Source organism: Argiope bruennichi, chromosome 7 (genome assembly GCF_947563725.1).
Source record: "Argiope bruennichi chromosome 7, qqArgBrue1.1, whole genome shotgun sequence".
NCBI lineage: Eukaryota > Metazoa > Arthropoda > Arachnida > Araneae > Araneidae > Argiope > Argiope bruennichi.
In genome coordinates this window covers 1,399,547-1,419,884 of record NC_079157.1, presented here as the reverse complement: position 1 = coordinate 1,419,884, position 20,338 = coordinate 1,399,547, and the positions used below count along the sequence as shown (strand labels likewise).

Genomic DNA, 20,338 nt, shown 5'->3' with positions numbered 1-20,338 from the left:
CGCATTCAAAATAGATAAAGTTTCAATAAGGAAATATTTATTATTTGGTCTCCTTTGCTCACCATCGATTCTAGTATTCCCACTTGTGAATTACAAAATCTTGTAAAAACAACAGGTTTGGATTTTATTATATAATTAGCCGCCTTTGGTGACCAGCTGATTCGCCAATCTTAATGTTCGTTTAAATTTTAATAATTAAATACGTTGAACCGGTGTTTAACCCCCTTCTTCGCCAAGTTGCGATAACGCACCAAGCTGGCAATCTTTATTATGCACTATAATTAGACATCTGCTCCTTTGCTTTTGAACATTTCGCAAGACCGTTGTTGGCTATTTTTAAAAATTGCGCCAAGCAGGAGGTGAAACTCCGGTAATATTTTACGCAATTCCAACTTTAATAGATTCTTCATCAAAATATTTTAAAACTTCAAATTTTGAGAGTCATATAATTCACTCATAATATTATAAAGGCCTTCAGTCATAACGTAATATGTATCTCTCTAATTTTCTGTTAACTCTCGTAGAATTAATGCTTTAAATTAAAGTGTAAATGATTAATCTGCAATTAATATAATAATATTTTTTACTGAAACAAAGCATTTTTTAAATAATATGATTACTGATAACAGAGTCACTGAGCGTTTAAACTTTATGGGCACTAAAGAATATCTTTCTTAATTTATGTAATATCTCAAGAATTTGTCAAAAAAATTTTCTCAGATTCATCATGAACAGATAGATTCATTAACAATGTTTAATTTTAAATGCATCAAACACTAAGAAAATAAAATGAATCATTTAAAATAATCGGTCGAAAACAGTTTAAAAAAAACTACTTAAAAAACGATGTACTTAAAATTATAAGCATATAAAAAATATATATAACTAACATAAATAAAATTTAATTACAAAAGCATGCAACTAACCTAAAAATAATTTAAATCATTGAAAACAGGTTAAAAAAAGCTACATAAAAAACGATGTACTTAAAACTATAAGTATATACAAAAAATATGTAACTAACATAAATACAATTTACTTACAAAAGCATGCAACTAACCTAAAAATAATTTAAATCATCCGTTGATAATGGTTGTCATGACAACAATCAGAACACAATGCGCATGCGTGAATTTTCTTCTCCAGTTACGGTAAGCAAATGCGTGAATTTTTCTACGCCATTTGGGGTAACGCTATGCAGATTAGACATTTTTAATTTCCTTTATTCAGTGTTATTTTAATTCAAAAGTACTTCAGAATGAATCTGAAACATGAATTAATTAACAATGTTTAATTTTAAATGCATAAAACATTAAGAAAACAAACAGAATCGTTTCAAATAATCGGCCAAAAAATATTAACCCTAACCTCATTACTGTTGGGAGAAAAAAAAAACTGAACGCTTACTCATTTGGCGGTGGAGAAAATGGAAGATTTTTTTTGGCAAGAAAGTTGGCGGTGGGGGAAAATGGAAGATTTTTTTGGCAAAAAAGTTGGCGGTGGGGGAAAATGGAAGATTTTTTTGGCGGGAAAGTTAGTTTTTAATTAATAATTAAAATTCTAATTAAAAATTTAAAAAAAGGGACCCCAGGTGCACATTCCCGACCTCTAAGGTATACATGTACCAAATTTGGTAGCTGTAGGTCAAATGACCTGGCCTGCAGAGAGCCAACACTCACACACACACACACACACATTGAGCTTTATTTATAAGTATAGGCTACCAACAAGATCAATAGTATTCCATATTTATTAATAAAATTAATTTCATAGTTTTCTAATCTTAAACTTTCCAGACCAGAGAAAAGGTTAGAAGAACCATGCCGAGTTTGAAATAAAGTCAGGTCTCGATGATACCGCCTACGACGAGCCCAGTAAGAAAAGTAAATTAACAACTCTTATTCCAACTCTTATTTGATGTTAAAATAACTTCGAATATTGTTAAATTACACCTGTAAACCCTCAGCCTGTTAGCTATTAAATGTCGTAACTCATTCCTCAGGTGACAGTCCCGCGGGGAGGGGCACCTCGTAACTGAGGATGAGAGTCTTCCGGTATGTTGGCTGATTCTCACCACCCATGCAGGAACACGAAAGGTGGAGGTCTGGTGGAGGTCCAGATGGAAGATTACAAAAAAGAAAAAAAATGCAATCTAATATAATTTGATTATTATCAGCTTAACATTTATTTGCATGCGTGAGAAATTTGCATGAGATGCATGAGAAATATAAGCATGATAAAATATTCATGAATTAAAATGTAAAATGCAGCAATAGTCACTTTTGGGTACTAGAAAAACCAACTTACGATCAAATATCAACAAATGCTTTGATTTGTGACATATGGTGGGGGGAATATGAAAGAGTACTTTCAAATCTGCAATTTTTATTCGATGATGCATTTATATCCGCTAAATATTTACAAGTATTTTATTTGTGCCATTGTTTGATAAATTTCAGTAGTGTACTTCGCTGTGCGATTTGACAGGGACCGGTTAACAATCATTTTCAGCAGCGTGCTTTTTTGAATAATTCATTTCGAATTAAAATCAATGCATAAGTAAGACCTTGTGAGTTGTCTCTAAAATTACACGGATTAAGTCTAAAAGATTACTCTAAAGTCTAAGAAAAAAATATCTCAAAGAGAACTGATTTGAAAAACATACCATTATACCGTGCAATTCTGATGCACCAACCATATTGCATAAGTGCAAAAAAAAAGAAAAAAAAAATGTTTTTAATAACGCGCTTTGGTATTTCAGTTGAAGGAAATGGTTTCGAGAATTTATTATGGTATGATGGCTTTTACTTTATATTCATAAATCTATATTAAAATTATATTTTCAATTATATTTAACTCTGCCTTCTGAAATAATTTAATTCTTTCAGTATAATTCTTAGAGCACATGCTGCATCATTTTTTGCCATTATTTTACATATAAGATAAATGTATGTTTTCTGCTGAATATTTAAATTAAAAAAAGCAACAAAAAATGCTAACATTATATATATATATATATAAATCTTGAAATATCTATAAATCTATCAGTTTTAGTTCGACTTTTTTTTTTTATTTTATACATTAGCACATCAAAATTTTTCTACTAAATATAGCAGACAGTACTATTCTAGGACAGCATTGCATAGAAGTTTTGTAATATTTTTCTGCATTAGCATGCTTAAAGAACATAAAATGCAATTGTTTACTTCATTTAAAACAAATTTTAATGAAAATTATATGCATATCTCTAACGTTTAGTAAATTAATTATTGAGCTCTCATTAAAGGGGATTCCGTTTATTTTAATACAAATTTTTTGCAAATTGGTAGTAAATGTGTTTTCTTTGATAAAAGATTATAATAAAACATGCTTGGAATTAATGTATGAAATTATCCTATTCATAAAGATTATTTCTATAAATAAACAGCAGAAATGCTTATTTATTCCAAAGGTACATTTCATTCCTTTAATATTATACTGATTGAAGAAAATTTAATGTTAAGAGAAGATTTTAATGGACTTCATTTGTGTTCTCTTGAATTTAATTTCCATTTTTTTTAATGGAAACTTTTAAAAATGCTTATTTCAAAAAAAAAAAAAAAAAAAAAAAAGATTTACCGCGCAATCAAGAATTTGTAAAAAGAGATGATTAGGGTAAATTCCGTGCTTGTTTTGAACAATTCGTTTTTTGAAATGACGCTTCATTTTACATTTGCAAGTAAGGAATATTTCTATTCTTACGAATTAAAAAAAGCCATCTAATTTTTCTTACGTTATTTGGTGCCAATGCATCATAAATTGTATTTTACTTAACACTACAAAGACTGGAATATTTCAAATAGTTAATGATTTCTTAAATATATTTATTCGAGGCTTTTTTTTATTAAATTCATCGCTAGTATCTGCTGAAAAAATTAAATCTGTACATAGGCCTGAAATATACTAAAGTGAAACCTTAGTTTTACTTTAGCACATGAACATTTTTGAAAACATTATTTTAAATTGATAAAAAAAAATTTGAAAGTTGTTTCTAATTCATAAATTAGAAATGTAGTTTTTTACCCATAAGCGGTCGATTATCCAGCTTCTGAATCTGTGAAATGGCTCTTACTGGAAAAAAAGGGAAGGCATTGACGATTTTCAATGTTTGGAGATGAGTTTAGGAAAATTTTCGATTTATATTATATATATATATATATATATATATATATATATATATATATATATATATAAAATATGTATATATATATATATATATATATATATATATATATATATATATATATATATATATATATATATATATATATATATAGAAGAAAAGAATTTATTTTCGTGAAATTAAATTTTTGTTTCGTAATTGTTAATGTAATTCCTCTCATTAATTGATCTACTGAGTATTTGATTACTGATCTGATAAATGTGGAGGATTGTGAATAGACATCAAGATCTAAGATACATACTATGCAGAAACCATTTTGTTAAATCAGTGAACAACAAAGCGAAAAAGAGCGGAGAGAAGGCAGGTATTGTGATTCTAGAGAAGAGGAAAGGCAGTTTATGCCCAATTGCATTTTCACTTTACAAGATTTACTAATGTTAAATTTGGCATCTATCGCAAGCCTAAGATCCTCTGAAAGGCTCGAAATTCCTTTAATTGTTTGAGTAGCGATTTTTGAGGTTATTCCAACTCATTTTCATCAGTTTTCCTTTGTATTTTACTGTTTGTAACAAGCTGTGATGTAAACTTACTTCCAAACAAAAATCAATTATATTTATTTTCATTTTTGTCTCAATCAATTTACGCCAACATATACTTACACATATGGACGTTTTTATCAGTTAAAAGTTATTTGCGGTACTATTCAATCTTTTATTCCTTTTAATGCCCAATAAAAACTTTATAAGTATACGAATATAATATCAGAAAATCCTGCATTGTCAGTTTTTATATTTATTATAATAATCATTATTTTGGGAACTGATATATCTGTGACAATTTATCACCACGACAAAAAGAGTACTAAAATTTAAAATTGATCATTTTTAATTGAGAGAAATCAAGAGAAAAATGATTCTATCAAACAAACTTATCCCGGTCTTATGAAATTCCTTTTGAAACTTAAAATATGATTGTTTTTGTTTTGAATCTACGAATTTCTTAAAGAAAAATCAAAGAATCTTAAAACCCTATGCTCGAAGTAATGACAATTGTGATGATTTATCTCATTTATCGGTAGTGCTGAAATTGTGGAGCTATTATTGAAGAGGCACTTCCGATAACGCCGACAGATAGAATCAGAACGTATCAAAGTTTCATTATTTTCTTCAAATATTATGTTTAGAAAAAGAAAGAAGTATGCTTATCTGTCATAGATACTCTATATGGAAGAATTACTGTGTGATAGATAAATTGTCATACATAAAGGAAAGAAATTACTTATTTATTCCATTACTCATCGATTAAACACTTTCAAATAATTATGATAGCTACTGTTCCAATTAATTTGTAATATGAAACTTTTTTGGCTGATTTGTATTTCAAAATGCGTACGAGAATTATTTTTTACAATTTAATTTTGTACATCAGAAAATATTCTATTTTCTAACATTGAATAAATTCTCTTTTTCCTAAGTCAAAGTTTGTACAGAAAATATCAAACCTATCCTGTTTCTAGATTGTTTTGCAGCTCTCTAATTCTTTCCAAGTTTCTTTAAAAATATTGTACAGAGTGATTTAAAATAAAGTATCCCTTTTTCGAACCACCTGGCCAGAGAACCAGTCGACTTAACGATTTCATAATTGGAAGATATACATTTCAGGTCATGGGAAATTAATTGGTGCAATAAAAAAATTAGTTAAAAAAGGCCACTAGGTCAAATTCGGCGCAGCGATCAATTTAAACTAATGAATATGAAACGTGACACCAACAATAAAGGATAGAATACGAATTAAAAATGTAATAAACTTTACTACACAAGACAAACTTTCGTTATTACATAAATTTCAAATGATAGTAACAATCGAAAGATAGCAAAAACAGCAAACAAAAGTTTTACCGATGGTTTTCATCTGGGTTCAGAGCTAACATGTTGCACTGTTTATAACATGATTCAGAGTGGCATATAATAGATTGGGTTCGATGTTGAGTACGTTCAAACGGATCTGATTCTTAAAATCCTCTCTATTTCCTCGATAAACTTTATCTTTGGGATAAATCCAAATATAGAAATTACAAGGGGTTAGGTCCTGTGAACGTGGAGGTCATCTTCAAGGGGATGCACGACTGATAATGCGATCCTCAGTAAAATAACATCGCAGCAATTGCTGAACCACTTGTGCTATATGAGGAGGAGCATCATCTTGTTTTAATATTGTTGTAGTGAGGCATCTACGCTGCTGGAGTTCTGGAATGACCAAAGTTTGAAACATATCCCAATAATGTGCTACGGTTAAGGAACAAGTTATTGGTCCCTTCGGAGGGATTTACTCAAAGAAAAATCCAAAAATGGCCCAATCAAAAAGGCCGCAGTGAAGCCGATCCAAACAGTAACATGTGGTGAATGCAAGACCATTTGTTGAAACTGGTGATAATTCGCCGTGTACCAAATATGACAATTTTGGGTGTTCACTTTGTCGCACATGGGAAAGTGAGCCTCATCGTTCCATAGAATGTTCAACGGCTAATTCTGTTCCCCTTCCATCCGTACCAAGGAAGTTGAAGCGAACGTTTCACTCACATTGGTATCGGTTGGTTTTAACTCTTGCAAGCCATGAATCTTATACGGATAGGCTTCGAGTGCTTTCCGCATGCACCTCCAAACTGTAGTGTATGGCAACTCCAGTTGCCAAGATACTGCCCAAGCACTAGATGTCACTGCCTTGTTCGATTTGGCTTGCTCAACGACAGAGGCTGTGACGTCTTCAAACATCTCCGGTATCCGTGTTTTACGTCCACTGATTGCTTTTACAGCAAAGTGCGTGCTTCCTCGAAACGTCTGACCATTCGACGCAGATCGCAAGGTTTTATTGAACCCGTACACAAAGATTTCTGCCCTCGGTATCAAGGAAGTGCTTTGGCAGCGTTGTAAAATAAATTTAGTAGCAACGCACGCTCCGGCAAAGCGAGAACCATCGTCGTGGCCTAAAAATATTCGGTACTTGCACACCCAACTTTTTATTTATTACGCACTACTTTTTGTTCTCCGGTTATGTAAATTTTGTATCCAGTGCAGCTCACAATGTCGAATTTTCGAATTTTTATCTAGCTAGAGAAATATGTTCGTTAATATTGCAATAATGGAGTTTGTTACAGATACCTCGTATTTTGTCTATTGTTGGTGTCATGTTTCATATTCATTACATCAAACCGATTGCAGCTCCATATTTCACCTAGCTGCCATTTTTGAACTATTTTTTTATTGTACTAATCAATTTCCAATGGCTTTTAATTTATATTCTCCAAATATGAAGGCATTACGTCGACTAGTTCTCTTTCCAGAGTGTCAAAAACAGGAATTCTTCAATTTGAATCCCCCTGCATTTTATGGAAGCCAAGTCACTCGTGTAGTTCTCATTTCTATGCTTCATAAATTTGTCTTAAATATTGGCTCCCTGATTAAATAGTTACAAGCTGGAAATTGAATTTAATAAAGTATATGCTAAGACGCATTCCTAAACTATCTGTACTACGAAAAATTTGATGTTATGGTTAAATATTTGGTCACACTTGCGGTTTCAAATCTGGATAGGTAGCAGATTATTTCCAGAGACTGGTAGGTTAGAATCCAGAATATATCAAATACCCACTATGCATGTTAAATCTTTCGAAATATCAAAACCTTTTTGCTTGTATGGATTTAATTTCGAGACTGGATGCCATTCTTGTCATCGGACTATCATTCGAAAGTGTAAGTTCTACTGCTGCTTAAATCTACAATAGATTTAAATTAGCTTCTCTTAGTGTAACATTAACTAAACGAAATCCATATTTATTGCCACGCATACACATAAGCAAATGTTTCTAGCTTAGCGGCAAACCACATTTCAAATTTAAAATCTCGGTTCCTAATAACCCGTTGTTTAGCATCAAGATGTAAATATCATTTTTTATCAAATCAATTATTTGTTAGCTAAAATTTCTTAAGTCATATAATTTTTTTGTCATTGCCAAAGAAGCAAAATTAATTTTTTAAAAACATTAATTGGTGCTACGAAAATATCAAAAGCAAAAATATTAACCTACAAAGGTACAATATTTTTTTTATTAAACAAAATGATAAGTCTATAAAAATGAACACAATGTACCTACAAACACAAAGTTACTATTTTTTTTCTGTCGAAAATACTGTAGAATTATTAAAAAGGAAAATTGAGAATTACTGGTTTGAGGTGAAAAGTGGTCTTTTCCGTCTTCTATATTGTCAACCTATTGAATCAAAAAATAACTTTTAATAATAATAATGAAACTTCTAAACTTTTTGTGACAATGGATATATTAGTTTTCAGCATACTGTTGCTGTATTTCCAAGCTAAAGAGCAAATAAAATCACACTGGAATAAATTGATTAGTTTTTAATATAGTGTTAGTGCAATAGTTAAAATGATTGTGGAGTGAATAATTTTTTTGAAAACTGTTAGTTGGGCACGAAATTGTGAGTGTGTGAGTAACTAGTGATCATCATCAATTAGTAAGCAGAACATGGATCGTGTAAACAAAGCAAGTGATTTGAGTAAGTTACACATTATCATGCTTCAGGTCATGCTGAGCGGTTAGTCGGAAGCCATAAATAAGAAGAGGGTCACCTTTGATGAAGTTGTAGGCGGATACCCATTCGGTGAGGAAGCCGATCACTTTCTGGTCACCCTCCAGAGTGGTGCTGTTGGCATCCCCCTCCTCCCCGGAGTTTTCGTCACTCTGCATGTCCGTCTTCACTGTCGTCTGCTGCACGTCCCCCTTCGTCACCCCTCCTCCTGACTCTGAAAACGACAACCAAACGATCTTTCACAGCTATCAGACACACTGTCAGCCCCCAGGAAGGGATCAGAGATATTATCCAAGATGTAATAAAAAATTCGTAATTTTGAGGAAAATAAATTCAATAATACATGAATTTGTACAGTACAGAATCTTAATATTCCAGGACTCTATTAAATTATGTTAATATTTACAAACTTAATATTAACATTACATTATAAAATGTTACGAAAAGGCAGTCATTTAAAAAAAAATCATAACAAGCGGATTTAAAAATTTAGAACCTGAAAGAAATTACAAGTACTTTGCAGCTTTTAATTTTTTTAGTGCTTTATTATTTTTTTATCAATGTTCTATTTAGAAATAGATATATTATTAGGCACATCGGTTGCACTGATTTCAATCAAATTGTTTTCAAATGACACACACACACACACATATACAGTCAAGCTTCACTTATCGAGTACTTCTCAGAATGAGTGATTCACAAAATGAACAAAACAAAATATAAAGAATAATTCGCTTACTGTGCAATATTTCGCAAATTAATGGGAACAAAGAAAAAATCCTCTAAAAGAGAGAAGCTGAAAGAATGAGAAATTATTTCATAGTACGTTGAAATGAATCACCTTGGAAAGGTACTAGCTAAGCTCACTACAAATTTAATTAACCACAGTGATGTGTCTCATTTTCGTCAAATTTTGAAGCGTTGGCAGAGACAAATGTCGTGAGACCATTTTCTTGTGAAAAAAAAGTATGCATTATAAATAATAAATTATATAATTATAAATTTGCTTGAGTATTTATTTTTTTCGAAATTTGTCCTATTTTTCATGGATTTTTGTGGGAAAAATTATTTCATTTAAAGAGTGTTTAGCATTATGAATAAGATTGGATGACAAATTATGCTCATTAAGTGAAGCTCTACTGAATATGTAAAAATATTCGAGGCTTTATATTTCTATGATGATTATTAGAGTGACTTTCATCTGACGTTATAATGAGAAGAATTTCATTCACTTCTTTTGGGTGGTTTTGCAATAATGTGATTATCATGAATTTTCTTCATCTTGCGTTTAGCTAAGCATTGCTTCACCCTGTATTAGCATCAGTACATACACAAACTAAAAGGATTCCAAAACTAAATCTCCTTGAGCACTTGATACGTTAGAAAATTTCGTGACAAAGCTGTTCAAAATACAGTATATTAGCAGAGTTTACCGGGTACAGCATTTCTCAAAAGAAAGCTTTACGAAATATATCCGTACGAATGGTGCAGGGAAATTGAAAATAATAATTGTATTAATGAAAAAAATGCATCAAAATATATAGAATCTGCAGAGGTAAACAACAGAAAAAAAAGACGAATTTTCCCAACTACAAATAGTTATGCTTGAATCAAGAGAGAGAGAAAGATCTAATCAGTTGAGAACTGTATCAGAAAGAGAAAGAGATCTAATCAGTTGAGAACTGTATCAGAAATTTAAACTGAAATTCCGAATTATTAATACTAACTTGAAAATAATTTCTTTAAAAAAGGTTATTTCTTAACAGGGAACACTGAAATTTTTTAAAGCGATATAAACATAAGCATTTTAATATTAATCAGTCATTGAACATCAAACCATGAGAACAACATAACTATTTTGTTCTTAATAAAGATATTTTAAATATTAGTATTTTTCTTTTAGTAAAACTATTTTTATTATTATTTTTCAGCACTTAAAAATGTTTTAATCTGTAAAATTGTTTATCAATAGTGAAGATTTAAAAAAATGATTAATTAAATTAAATCTGATGAACTCACTGGCACAGGATTGGATTGGATTGTTGGTTTTAATAACACAAGAGCCAGAAAAGGCCATACTGCGCCTGCATATGGTCAATACGAAACAAAAGTAGAAAAATTCAAAATAGCGTTCAGTAAAATAAAAGATGTAAAAGTCTATGATAAAACTCTGGATCATTCAATGGAAATTTAGACAAAATGGTAAAAACCAATTGCTTTTAAAAATTTTAAAAGGTTTTTGTGAGGATTTACCAGCGTACGAATATCCAGTGATGAGGAGTTAAAAAAGAGTGAACGATGAAGATTAAAATTAGGACATTCAATAAAAATATGCGAATTGTTAAGATCACCTGGCATTTCGAGCAGAAAGGAGTTCGATCGCCAGTTAAAAGATATTTGTGTGTTAAACGAGCATGGCCAATGCCAAGTCAATTTGACATCGAGCTCAGGCATTGGGAGACAAGGTCATGATTTAATAAAGGGTTTAATACAATGCAATTTCTTATTTATCTGTTGGTCCCATGATTTTTGCCATAGTGAATAAATATGCCTTGAGTAAATTTTCTTCGCGTTGGAGAATAGAATTTCACGCTTCATAAATAAATTCACAGTTTTTGCAGCGTTATCCACTAGCTCATTTACAATTATTCCCACATGATTCGGGACCCAACAGAATAATATTTCATAATTTCTATTTTTTAGAGTCCTCGAAAGATCCAAGATTTCCAAGAGAACGGGATGAATTCGAATGCGAAAATGGGAAAGTGTTTTTAAGGAACTCATGCTGTCAGTATAAACACAAAATTTACTTTCGGAGCAGAGAGAAACTTTCTGTAAAACATAAAAAATTTCCACCTACTCAGAAGATAAAAAAGAAAAGTATACAGCGTGTAACTGAATGTTTCCGTGTGAAAAGCAATACCACAGCCAACATGATCGTCCGTCTTGGAATCATCTGTAAAATTAGGCAAATACGTTGCATACTGACAGCGATGAGAATTAAAAAGGTTTTGAAAAATAACAGGGGCCGTTGGCGACTTTTCAAATCCATGAAAAGGGTTTATAAAGGAAAAAGGAATATCCAAGGATGAAATGAAAATAAATCAAGTGTCTGAATACTCATATCACGGAGTTCCGGATCATTGAGGAGTAATTTAACTCTCACAAAATGGAAGAACGTTAGAAAGTGGAGCCATGTAAAATCTCCGAAGACGAACAAGAAGTATCAACGAGGGCAAAGGGTGTTTCGGGACAGACATAGCTAGGAGGTAATAGTGTACAGATATTTTTTGTCGTCGTAAATTTAACTTCATTTGGTGAAAGATAATGTAAAGACTCTCCACTGGTGAAGTCCGAAATGCTCCTGAACAAATTCTTAAAGCACAGTAGCATATGATATCCCATCTGTGTAAAACGGAAGATCTTGCAGAACCATACACCATACATCCATAATCTATGCGTGCTAGAATAACTGTTTCATAGATTGGAAACACAGATTTACTGTCTTTTCCCCAAGAGGTTCTTGAAAGTACTTTGAGAATGTTCAAAGATCTGTCAAACTTCTTCCACAGATCTAAGACATGCGGAAGGAAAGTGAGTTTACCATCAAATATTATTCCCAAATATTTTATTTCATTAACAACAAGTATTAGATAATTTTGGATATGGATTATAGGATCCAACTGGATTCCACTCTTCCTGCAAAAATGTTCACATCGACTTTTCTCAGGAGAAATTGCATGCCCGTTTTGATCGTTCCAGTCTAATAGTTTGTTAACTACAACTTGCAGTTGACGCTCTATTAAACGCATTTTGTTCCCCTGTCAAGATATCCGAAGGTCATCCACAAACAATGTGCCTTGGATAGGTGGATATAAAACGTTAAGTATCTGACTAAAATGGACAGTAAAAAGTGTGACACTGAGGATGATTCCCTGTGGAACACCCTCAGCCCGAATAAAATGATTAGAATATAAATTACCAACTCGGACACGAAATGTACGCAATAATAAAAAGTGTTTTAAAAACATGGGCAAGTTTCCTTCATAGCCAAAATTTTCAAGTATAGAGAGAATGCCAAACTGCCAGGCACAGTCATACGCCTTTTCCAAATTGAAGAAGACAGAGACCAAATGATTTCGACGGACCAATGCATTGCCAATTTGAGTTTCGAGTAGGAAAATACTATCAAAATCCACTCGTCCTCTACGAAAACCACTCTTCAGCAGCGGTATGCATGTTTTTTTTTTTTTTTTTGTCTCCAATTCAAATATCAGACGGTCAACAGTGCAGAGAATTAGAGGGATATTTGCCGGGTTTCAGGATTGGAATCACAATAGTTTCATACCATTGTGATGTTAGCTTCTATTCATTCCAAATACGGTTAAATAAAATTAACAGATTATAAAGATAAGTGGCAGACAAATAGCGAAGCATATTATATGTGTTTCCATCAGAACCGGAGCTGGTGTCATGAGCTTTCGATAAAGCTATTAGTAGTTCGTACATCCTAAATTCTGTATTGTAAGGAAGCGAGTTTCGAGTGATGAAACACAAAGACTTACGCTCTGCACGTTTCTTAATCGCTACAAACGAAGACTTATACGAATTAGTACTTGAAACTCGTGCAAATGAATGTCCAAGAGTATTCGCGATATCGAAAGGAGAAGATACCAATCCATTTTCTGTTTCCAGAACTGCAATGGAAAATTCTTGGTAAATTCCATTAACCGCCTTAACCTTCCTCCAGAATAGTTTCGAAGAAGTAAAGGCTGTGATGGAGGAGTTGAATTTAATCCAGGACTCTCTCTGACTTTGCCTACGGAAACGATGAGCATTATCTCTGGCACGTTTAAAAGAAAGTAAATTCTCTGTTGTGACATATCTGCGGAAAACATTCCAACTCTTTGTTTTTTGTTTTGTTCTCAGTGACTGTAGCAGCAAGCCTCATTCCACCACGGTCTTGAGAATTTCCTCAGACGCGGTGAGCTTTTAGGGATGGTATTGTTCGCAGCGTCAATTAAGCAGACCACTGCATTTTGTACTGCCTCTGTAATATCAGTTCTTATGACCATATTCTCTGAAATTACTGCCTGTTGCATGAAAGCAGTTCAATCTAGCAGTCCCACTGGAATAGGAAACGTGGGGAACAAGAAGTCTCTATCAGCATAGAAGACCATTAAGGGAAAGTGATCCCTATCATAGAGATCACTCCCAATTGTAAACTGAGCAACAGAAAGAGATCGGAAAAGCAAATATCCAGATCCAGACTGTGAAATATACGGTTGGGTTCATGGAAATAGGTTTTCTCATCATGATTGAGCAGACAGAAGGAGTTATCAGAGCTAAACTGTTCAATCTGTCGCCCATGAGAATTTGAATTTTTCGAACCCCACAAAGTACTATGAGAATTAAAATCGCCAAGTAGAAAGAAAGATTTGGGTTTTTGGCGGAATAAATTATTAAGTTCATGTTAGTTTATACTGCAAGGATTAACTACTTAAGTTCATGGTGGCAAGTAAATACTGCAAACTTTGACAAGGGTCAGCATGTAGACTTGAACAGCCACAGCTTGCAAAGAAGTGTGAAAATTTAAATGAGAGTTTGGGTAAAGGTTGGAAGTTAAGATGCAAACACCACCGGAAGAATTATTTCTAGTATTAGCATCTTTCCGAGCACAGTTATAACTACGAATTTTCATAGGAATGTCATGTTTCAGGAAAGTGTCCTGAAAAGAAAAACAAGCGGGATGGTATTGGTTAAAATTAAGCTTAATACCAACAAATTTGGACCGAAGACCACGACAGTTCCAGGAAATGAAAGTACCTGTTAAAAACTAGAAATATCAAGAATGTCGGTGCGAGTCTTATCAAGGGTTGGCGAAACATCGTAACTCATCCTCCTCGTCAGACAGATGGAGGGAAATGGAATAGGGACTTTTAGGTTTGTCAAAAATGAACGCTAAGTCCTTATGAATATTATCTTGGGTCGCAAGTCCCAAAGCGACAAAATTTTGTGATGTCGACTTTTTCAAGTTTAACCTGATATCTTTTGGTGAGTTTCCTCGTTTTGAAAGCTCAAGTTTAAGACTTCTGAGAGTCTTAATTAATTTTAGGTGTGGCTGGTTTGCTAGTTTGAGATGTAGTGTTTATTTCATTTTCAATTTCAGAATCGGATGACTTTTCAGTACTTTTGGGTTGGGGAGCATATTTTGCATAATTTGTGTAAGAACAATTTGCGCAGAAGGTTGTTTTAGCTACAGAAGCATAGCTCAATCAAAGTTTTGGTGTCTGATTTAGAATTTTTTTTCTCGCCTCAGGATAGGTAATGTCTTCTTGAAATTTAATAGAGGTAATTTGTTTTCAGACTTTCCATTGTTCATAGGACCGAGAAAATGATGCATGATTCACACCGCCATTGAAACATTTTTTTTCAGCGTTACACTGCTAGCTGTCGCGGCCTTTTTCAGCACAGCGGGCGCAAGTTAATGTCCCGCGGCAATTAGCCTGGCCAAAACGCTGGTATTGGAAACATCTTAAAGGATTGGGGATGTACTGGCGGACAGGCAATTTTATGCATCCTGCATAAAGCAATTCAGGCATTTTTGGTCTATGGAAGGTAAGTATGTAATGTTTGGTAGGTAGGTGTTGTCCATCCTGCCGAATGGTGATCTGGCGTACATAAGTTTTTCTTTGGGGTTTCAGTTCCTCGGAGATCTCCTCTAGAGGAACGTTAAACAATTCCCCACACGTTATTACTCCTTTGGAGAAATTTAGCGATTCATGAGAACTATCAGTAACGAGAAAGTTGACTAAGGCTTTCAATTTCGTAACTTGCTGGGCTTGCTTTTTAGATCTTACTCCTACCAGTATGTCACCAGAACGCATCTTTCGGATAAAATCGACTTCTCCAATTGTTGCTGTATTAGTTTTCTGTACAAGCACTGGTGAAACGGAATTAAATGAACCGTTATTCGCAGAAACACGTTTAATAAAGAAATAACGGTCAAAATGTGGAAGATTATATTTGAGATTGAGTTTTTTGTGATGCCCACTGAAGGGAGATTTTTTTAGAGGCGCCCATGTGACATTGATAAGGATTCGAGCACGACGGCACCACCCACCACGGAGCCCAACAAGGAATGGCAGCCACCGGCTCCAGATATTCCCAGCCTCGGCGCTTTCTATAGTGCTGATCGGTACCTATACACTGGGAGTCACCCCGGGGACAGTGATCACCCTTAACCCCAAGCCCAAGGATCGCTTGATCCCTAGCTGACTAACAACTCGAAATGATAGCTACCGGCCGATTGATACATCGGGGACCACAGTGCATCGCTCGTCTAATGGGTCACTACGCCCGAAAAACACGTGGGGTTTTTGGCTGTCCATGAGAAGCAAGAATCAAACAGAGCGGCAACAGCTTCTCATGGAGAGCTCCCTCGCTTGCCGTCAAGGGATGGAAGGATCAAGCAGACTGCAGGAGTAATAGGGGAGAGTAAATATAAAGGGATTAAAGATCCCTGTTAACCTCGGAATTGGAACATCCGTACTCACCTATAGTAGATAAGCCCCTGAGGGGAGATCAATTGGCACAGATTTAATTTTGGAAGTTAATAAAGCTGATCATCCAGCTTCAAACAAAAAAAAAATGGGCAATGATTTTCTCTATCCGGTTTAAACTTGCATACCTCATTGCTTTGTAAAAGTGCAAAATTAAAAAGAGACACGCGTCTCAACGTAAGAAGCACAACTCACTTACTACTGAAAAAAATAAACTTAATGTTTCATTTTGACCTCGATCTAATTTTTTTTTTCATTTTTTATCCTTAAATTTGCATGACATTTTTGCAACGCTCTTTAAAGTGCGCCTGCAAGTTGCAATTTTAAAATTCTGTTTCGATTAATAATGTCACTTATTTATAACTGAAAATAAAAAAAAAAATATTAAAAGTTGATGCGTAAAAAAAAATTCATTCCAAAATAAATGTAATACAACGTTATTATGTACATACAAAATTCAAAACACTGAAAATGAAATGAAAATTTGAAAGGAATTAAATCTAGAAAAAATAAATATTATGAAAGAAAAGCGTGTGGCTTTATCTAGAAAACAGATCTTCGTTAAAAAACTTTTTTTTTTACTGAAAAGTGAATTATTATATCATAGTGCATACAATTACATAAGGAAATGTTCTAAATTTGGTATAAAAATTTGTATGCAAGGAAAACGTGTCTCAACCATAGATAACAAAGGGGAAGAATTTAAAAGGTTCCAAATGTGTCGAAAAAATCACATTTTCATAAAGAATAATCATTAAATAGCTATAAAAGTAGCAAAGGGAATTGTTTCTCCTTAAGAATATCCAAACAGAAAAAAAAAAAAAAAAAAAAAAAAAAAAAAAAAAAAACTCAATTGATAACATTCGAAGCAGAAACAAAGAGTAAAAAATATTTTCAAAGAAATACTAATTCATTTGAGTAGAGAGAATAAAAGAATTGTTTCGTAATAAATCCAAAGTTTTGATACTAAATGAAAAACTTTGCTTCACATTATGTATTGATTACAAGAATTTTTTTGCACTAATTACCTTTTAAGAAAACCAACAAGAAATTTTTCGAGATTGTCGGTTTTTAACATTTTCATTCTTTTAAATGGTTAGGCATGTAGTTTCCTTTTAAAAGCACACATGAAAAAAAGGGCAGCTTGAGTAATGCTCACTTTTTGAATTAAATAAATACTCGAATATGTCTATCAGATTTAGAAGGGATTGAATTTCTTTGTATTACTTATTTTACTTTGCATTACACGTCCTCGTCCTAAATATTATTTTTTACTCTTCAAATATGAACATTTAAGGGTAATCTTTACTTCAAATGACACTTCCAAACGAACATTTAAAAAGTCAACCACTGTTTATAATCATGCCAAAATCATGGCAGAGTTTGTGATCTGATGACTTGGGAATCAATATTTTTACCATATTACGATAAACTAATAACTCATTTTGTAACTGTCAACATTAAAGTAAAGTCTAAAAAGAATAAAGAATATAAGGTTTGTGCAAATTTCGAATAGTGGTTGTTAACGGCTGTAAAATATGAATGTAGAGTGGAAAGCAACGCCTGCTTGTAGTAATGCCTGAAGAGATGCAACTCCTCCTAAATAGTTTTTGAAATTTGCAGTTTTGATTTCAAATGTATTCGTTTACTCTGGTGCCTTGAGTGCTCAATGATTAACAAAAATGAAAGAAAGTCATGGTATGGAAGAAAAAGTACAGAAAATGAATCAATCAATAGAAGCAGTCCAATATGGAGTTGCAACAACAGAATGTGTCGAAATTCTGTCTAGACTTATTAAAAGTTAAAGGCGATCAACCCTCCCTTTGAACTTTGCGGTAAACAAATTCAACCCTGTTAATATTATTTTTTTTAAATTTCCCACTTAAAAACCGCCATAGCTTTCTTCATATGTTTTTCTTCACTTTTCCCAGTTCTTTATCTCATTTCGCTTCGTATTAATTCGAGGGAAACACACCTGGAATAATCTAGAATTCGAACATTATTTTAAGTTATTAAGCAGTTTTTTGAACGAATATCATTAAAGTAATATTTAGCTAGGCTTAAATTTTTTATACAATAGCACAAAATTGTGACCTAACATTTTTTAAACCCTAGAAGAATGTTGAAGACTTCGTTTTTCTAAGAATGCTTCAATTCCTTTTAATTAATTCCGAATTTATGGCTCAGTTCGAGTTTTAATGCAGTTGGGCTTTGCTCAAAGATTTCGTGCACAAAAATTAGAATCCTTTTTAAGTCTATATAAAAAAATAATAAAAAAAATGAATTTTCAAATTGGAGATAAGCATCAATACTGAGCAAACAAACGAAAGAAAATATCACTGAAAGAAGCGGAATAGTATTCATCGTCTTCCTCTAGAATGCATTAACGAAGGCACACATCTGAATGTTGGGTAAGGCTCAAAGTCAACATCACATTTAAAATGTAGCGTAAGTAGCTTACTCAATGAATGTAAGAAAATTTTTTTATATAATATTCCACGAAAATTCGGGAAAGAGTTTCAACAATACAAATAAGGTGTTAAATAAAGATTAAAGAGCATAATTTCGAATTCTAAGCATTTAAATGAATTCTCCATTAAATGGAAACCTATATTTAAAAAAAAACAATTATAAAAAAGATAGAAAAAAAAAGAGTCATAAGGAAAATTTTCGCACAAAATAAAATGTGAGTAAACACAGAAAACAATGGTTTCTATTTGCAATGAATGTTCAAACGGGAAAAGACAACGCGGATATTTATTATAAATGAAGAAACATATCCAAATCCTCTATGATACTAAGATAACTGATTTGAGTGTGTCGCAAGTCAACACCAATATTTCTTATAACTTTGTGAAGGAGAGGGAAAGTTAACAGTTATGCTAAGAGCTATGGCCTAATCCTCTAGACACCCAATGAAAGCTCTACAAGCTTCTGCTCACCGTTATTCTGCCTTGAGGGACATATGCCACGTCTTATTTACTCAAGTACAGTGTTTATCAAGAAAGGACTTCACAATCCGCGGCCGTTTCTATAAACTAGCCTATTTACCATCCTCAAATATATTTTCAGTCTCGTACCACGTGCCTTTTCCAACTTTTTACTGCGAGTATCTATTTAGATTTTACGTTCTATCTCGAAGCTTTATGTAAATAAATTTATATTTTTATATGTTACAATATTATTTACAGTGGTTCTAAAGAAGAAAATGGATGTTCTTTTATCCTCTAAATTCATGCTTTAAAAGTTCCTTTTATGAAAAAAAGTTGTTTTTTAAATCCCTATGATATTATATTTAATATGAAGAAGAGCATTTTTGTTGCTTTATTGACATTTCAAAGATTCCTATCAGCGCTTCCCTAAACTAATTTCTCTTCGAGTAAAATTATTCATTATTTTTCTAATTCCCCTTAAAAGTAAGTGCATTGGCTATTATATGAAAAATAACTATGTATGCTATTTATCATAAACAAAGGTTTTCTCAGAAATAAATGTACATGCCATTTATTATTTAATAGTATGCTGATTTACGCTGTGTTATGATAGCACGTCCTTTTATCTTATCTTATGATATATAATGGATTCTAAACAAATTTCATTTTACATTTACTATGTAAATATAAACTTATTCAGCTTTTAATGTAAGTCAAAAGTGCTATCAAAAGATTTATTTTGATTTGAAAATTTAGCAATCTTTTACTTTTTATTTTTATGTGCCTTATAAGAATGTAAACTTTACTTACAAAAATATTGTAATTTTGTGTATGTAATTTAAATACCAAAATGAACAAATAAAACTTTTTCATGTTAAATATAATAAGAAATATTTTAATGTAATAATTCAGTCAGAATCGAACGCTAGAATCACAATAATATACCTGTGAACTCTCATAATCGCGGAAACAACTGTGTATGTAACCTGTATCAGCAGAGTAGTATTTCGTAATATTGTTTCCTTTCTTTCGAGAACAACCTTAAAAATGTATTCAAAAAATAGTAGCTGGTTATTG

General features: G+C 32.6%; 1 protein-coding gene across 6 annotated transcripts in view; it reads right to left on the bottom strand.

The window, feature by feature from the left end:
• The window catches only part of LOC129975875 (protein eva-1-like), a 584,415-nt gene that overhangs the window by 30,289 nt on the left and 533,788 nt on the right, over positions 1–20,338 (bottom strand). For 5 of the 6 annotated variants that reach the window (XM_056089133.1, XM_056089131.1, XM_056089132.1 and 2 more), the window contains exon 7: positions 8,807–8,980. The exons of the other annotated variant lie outside the window; for it this stretch is intronic. In XM_056089133.1, coding sequence (XP_055945108.1) covers positions 8,807–8,980 — 174 coding nt within the window. The remainder of the gene's footprint in view (positions 1–8,806; positions 8,981–20,338) is intronic. 6 annotated transcript variants of the gene reach the window in all.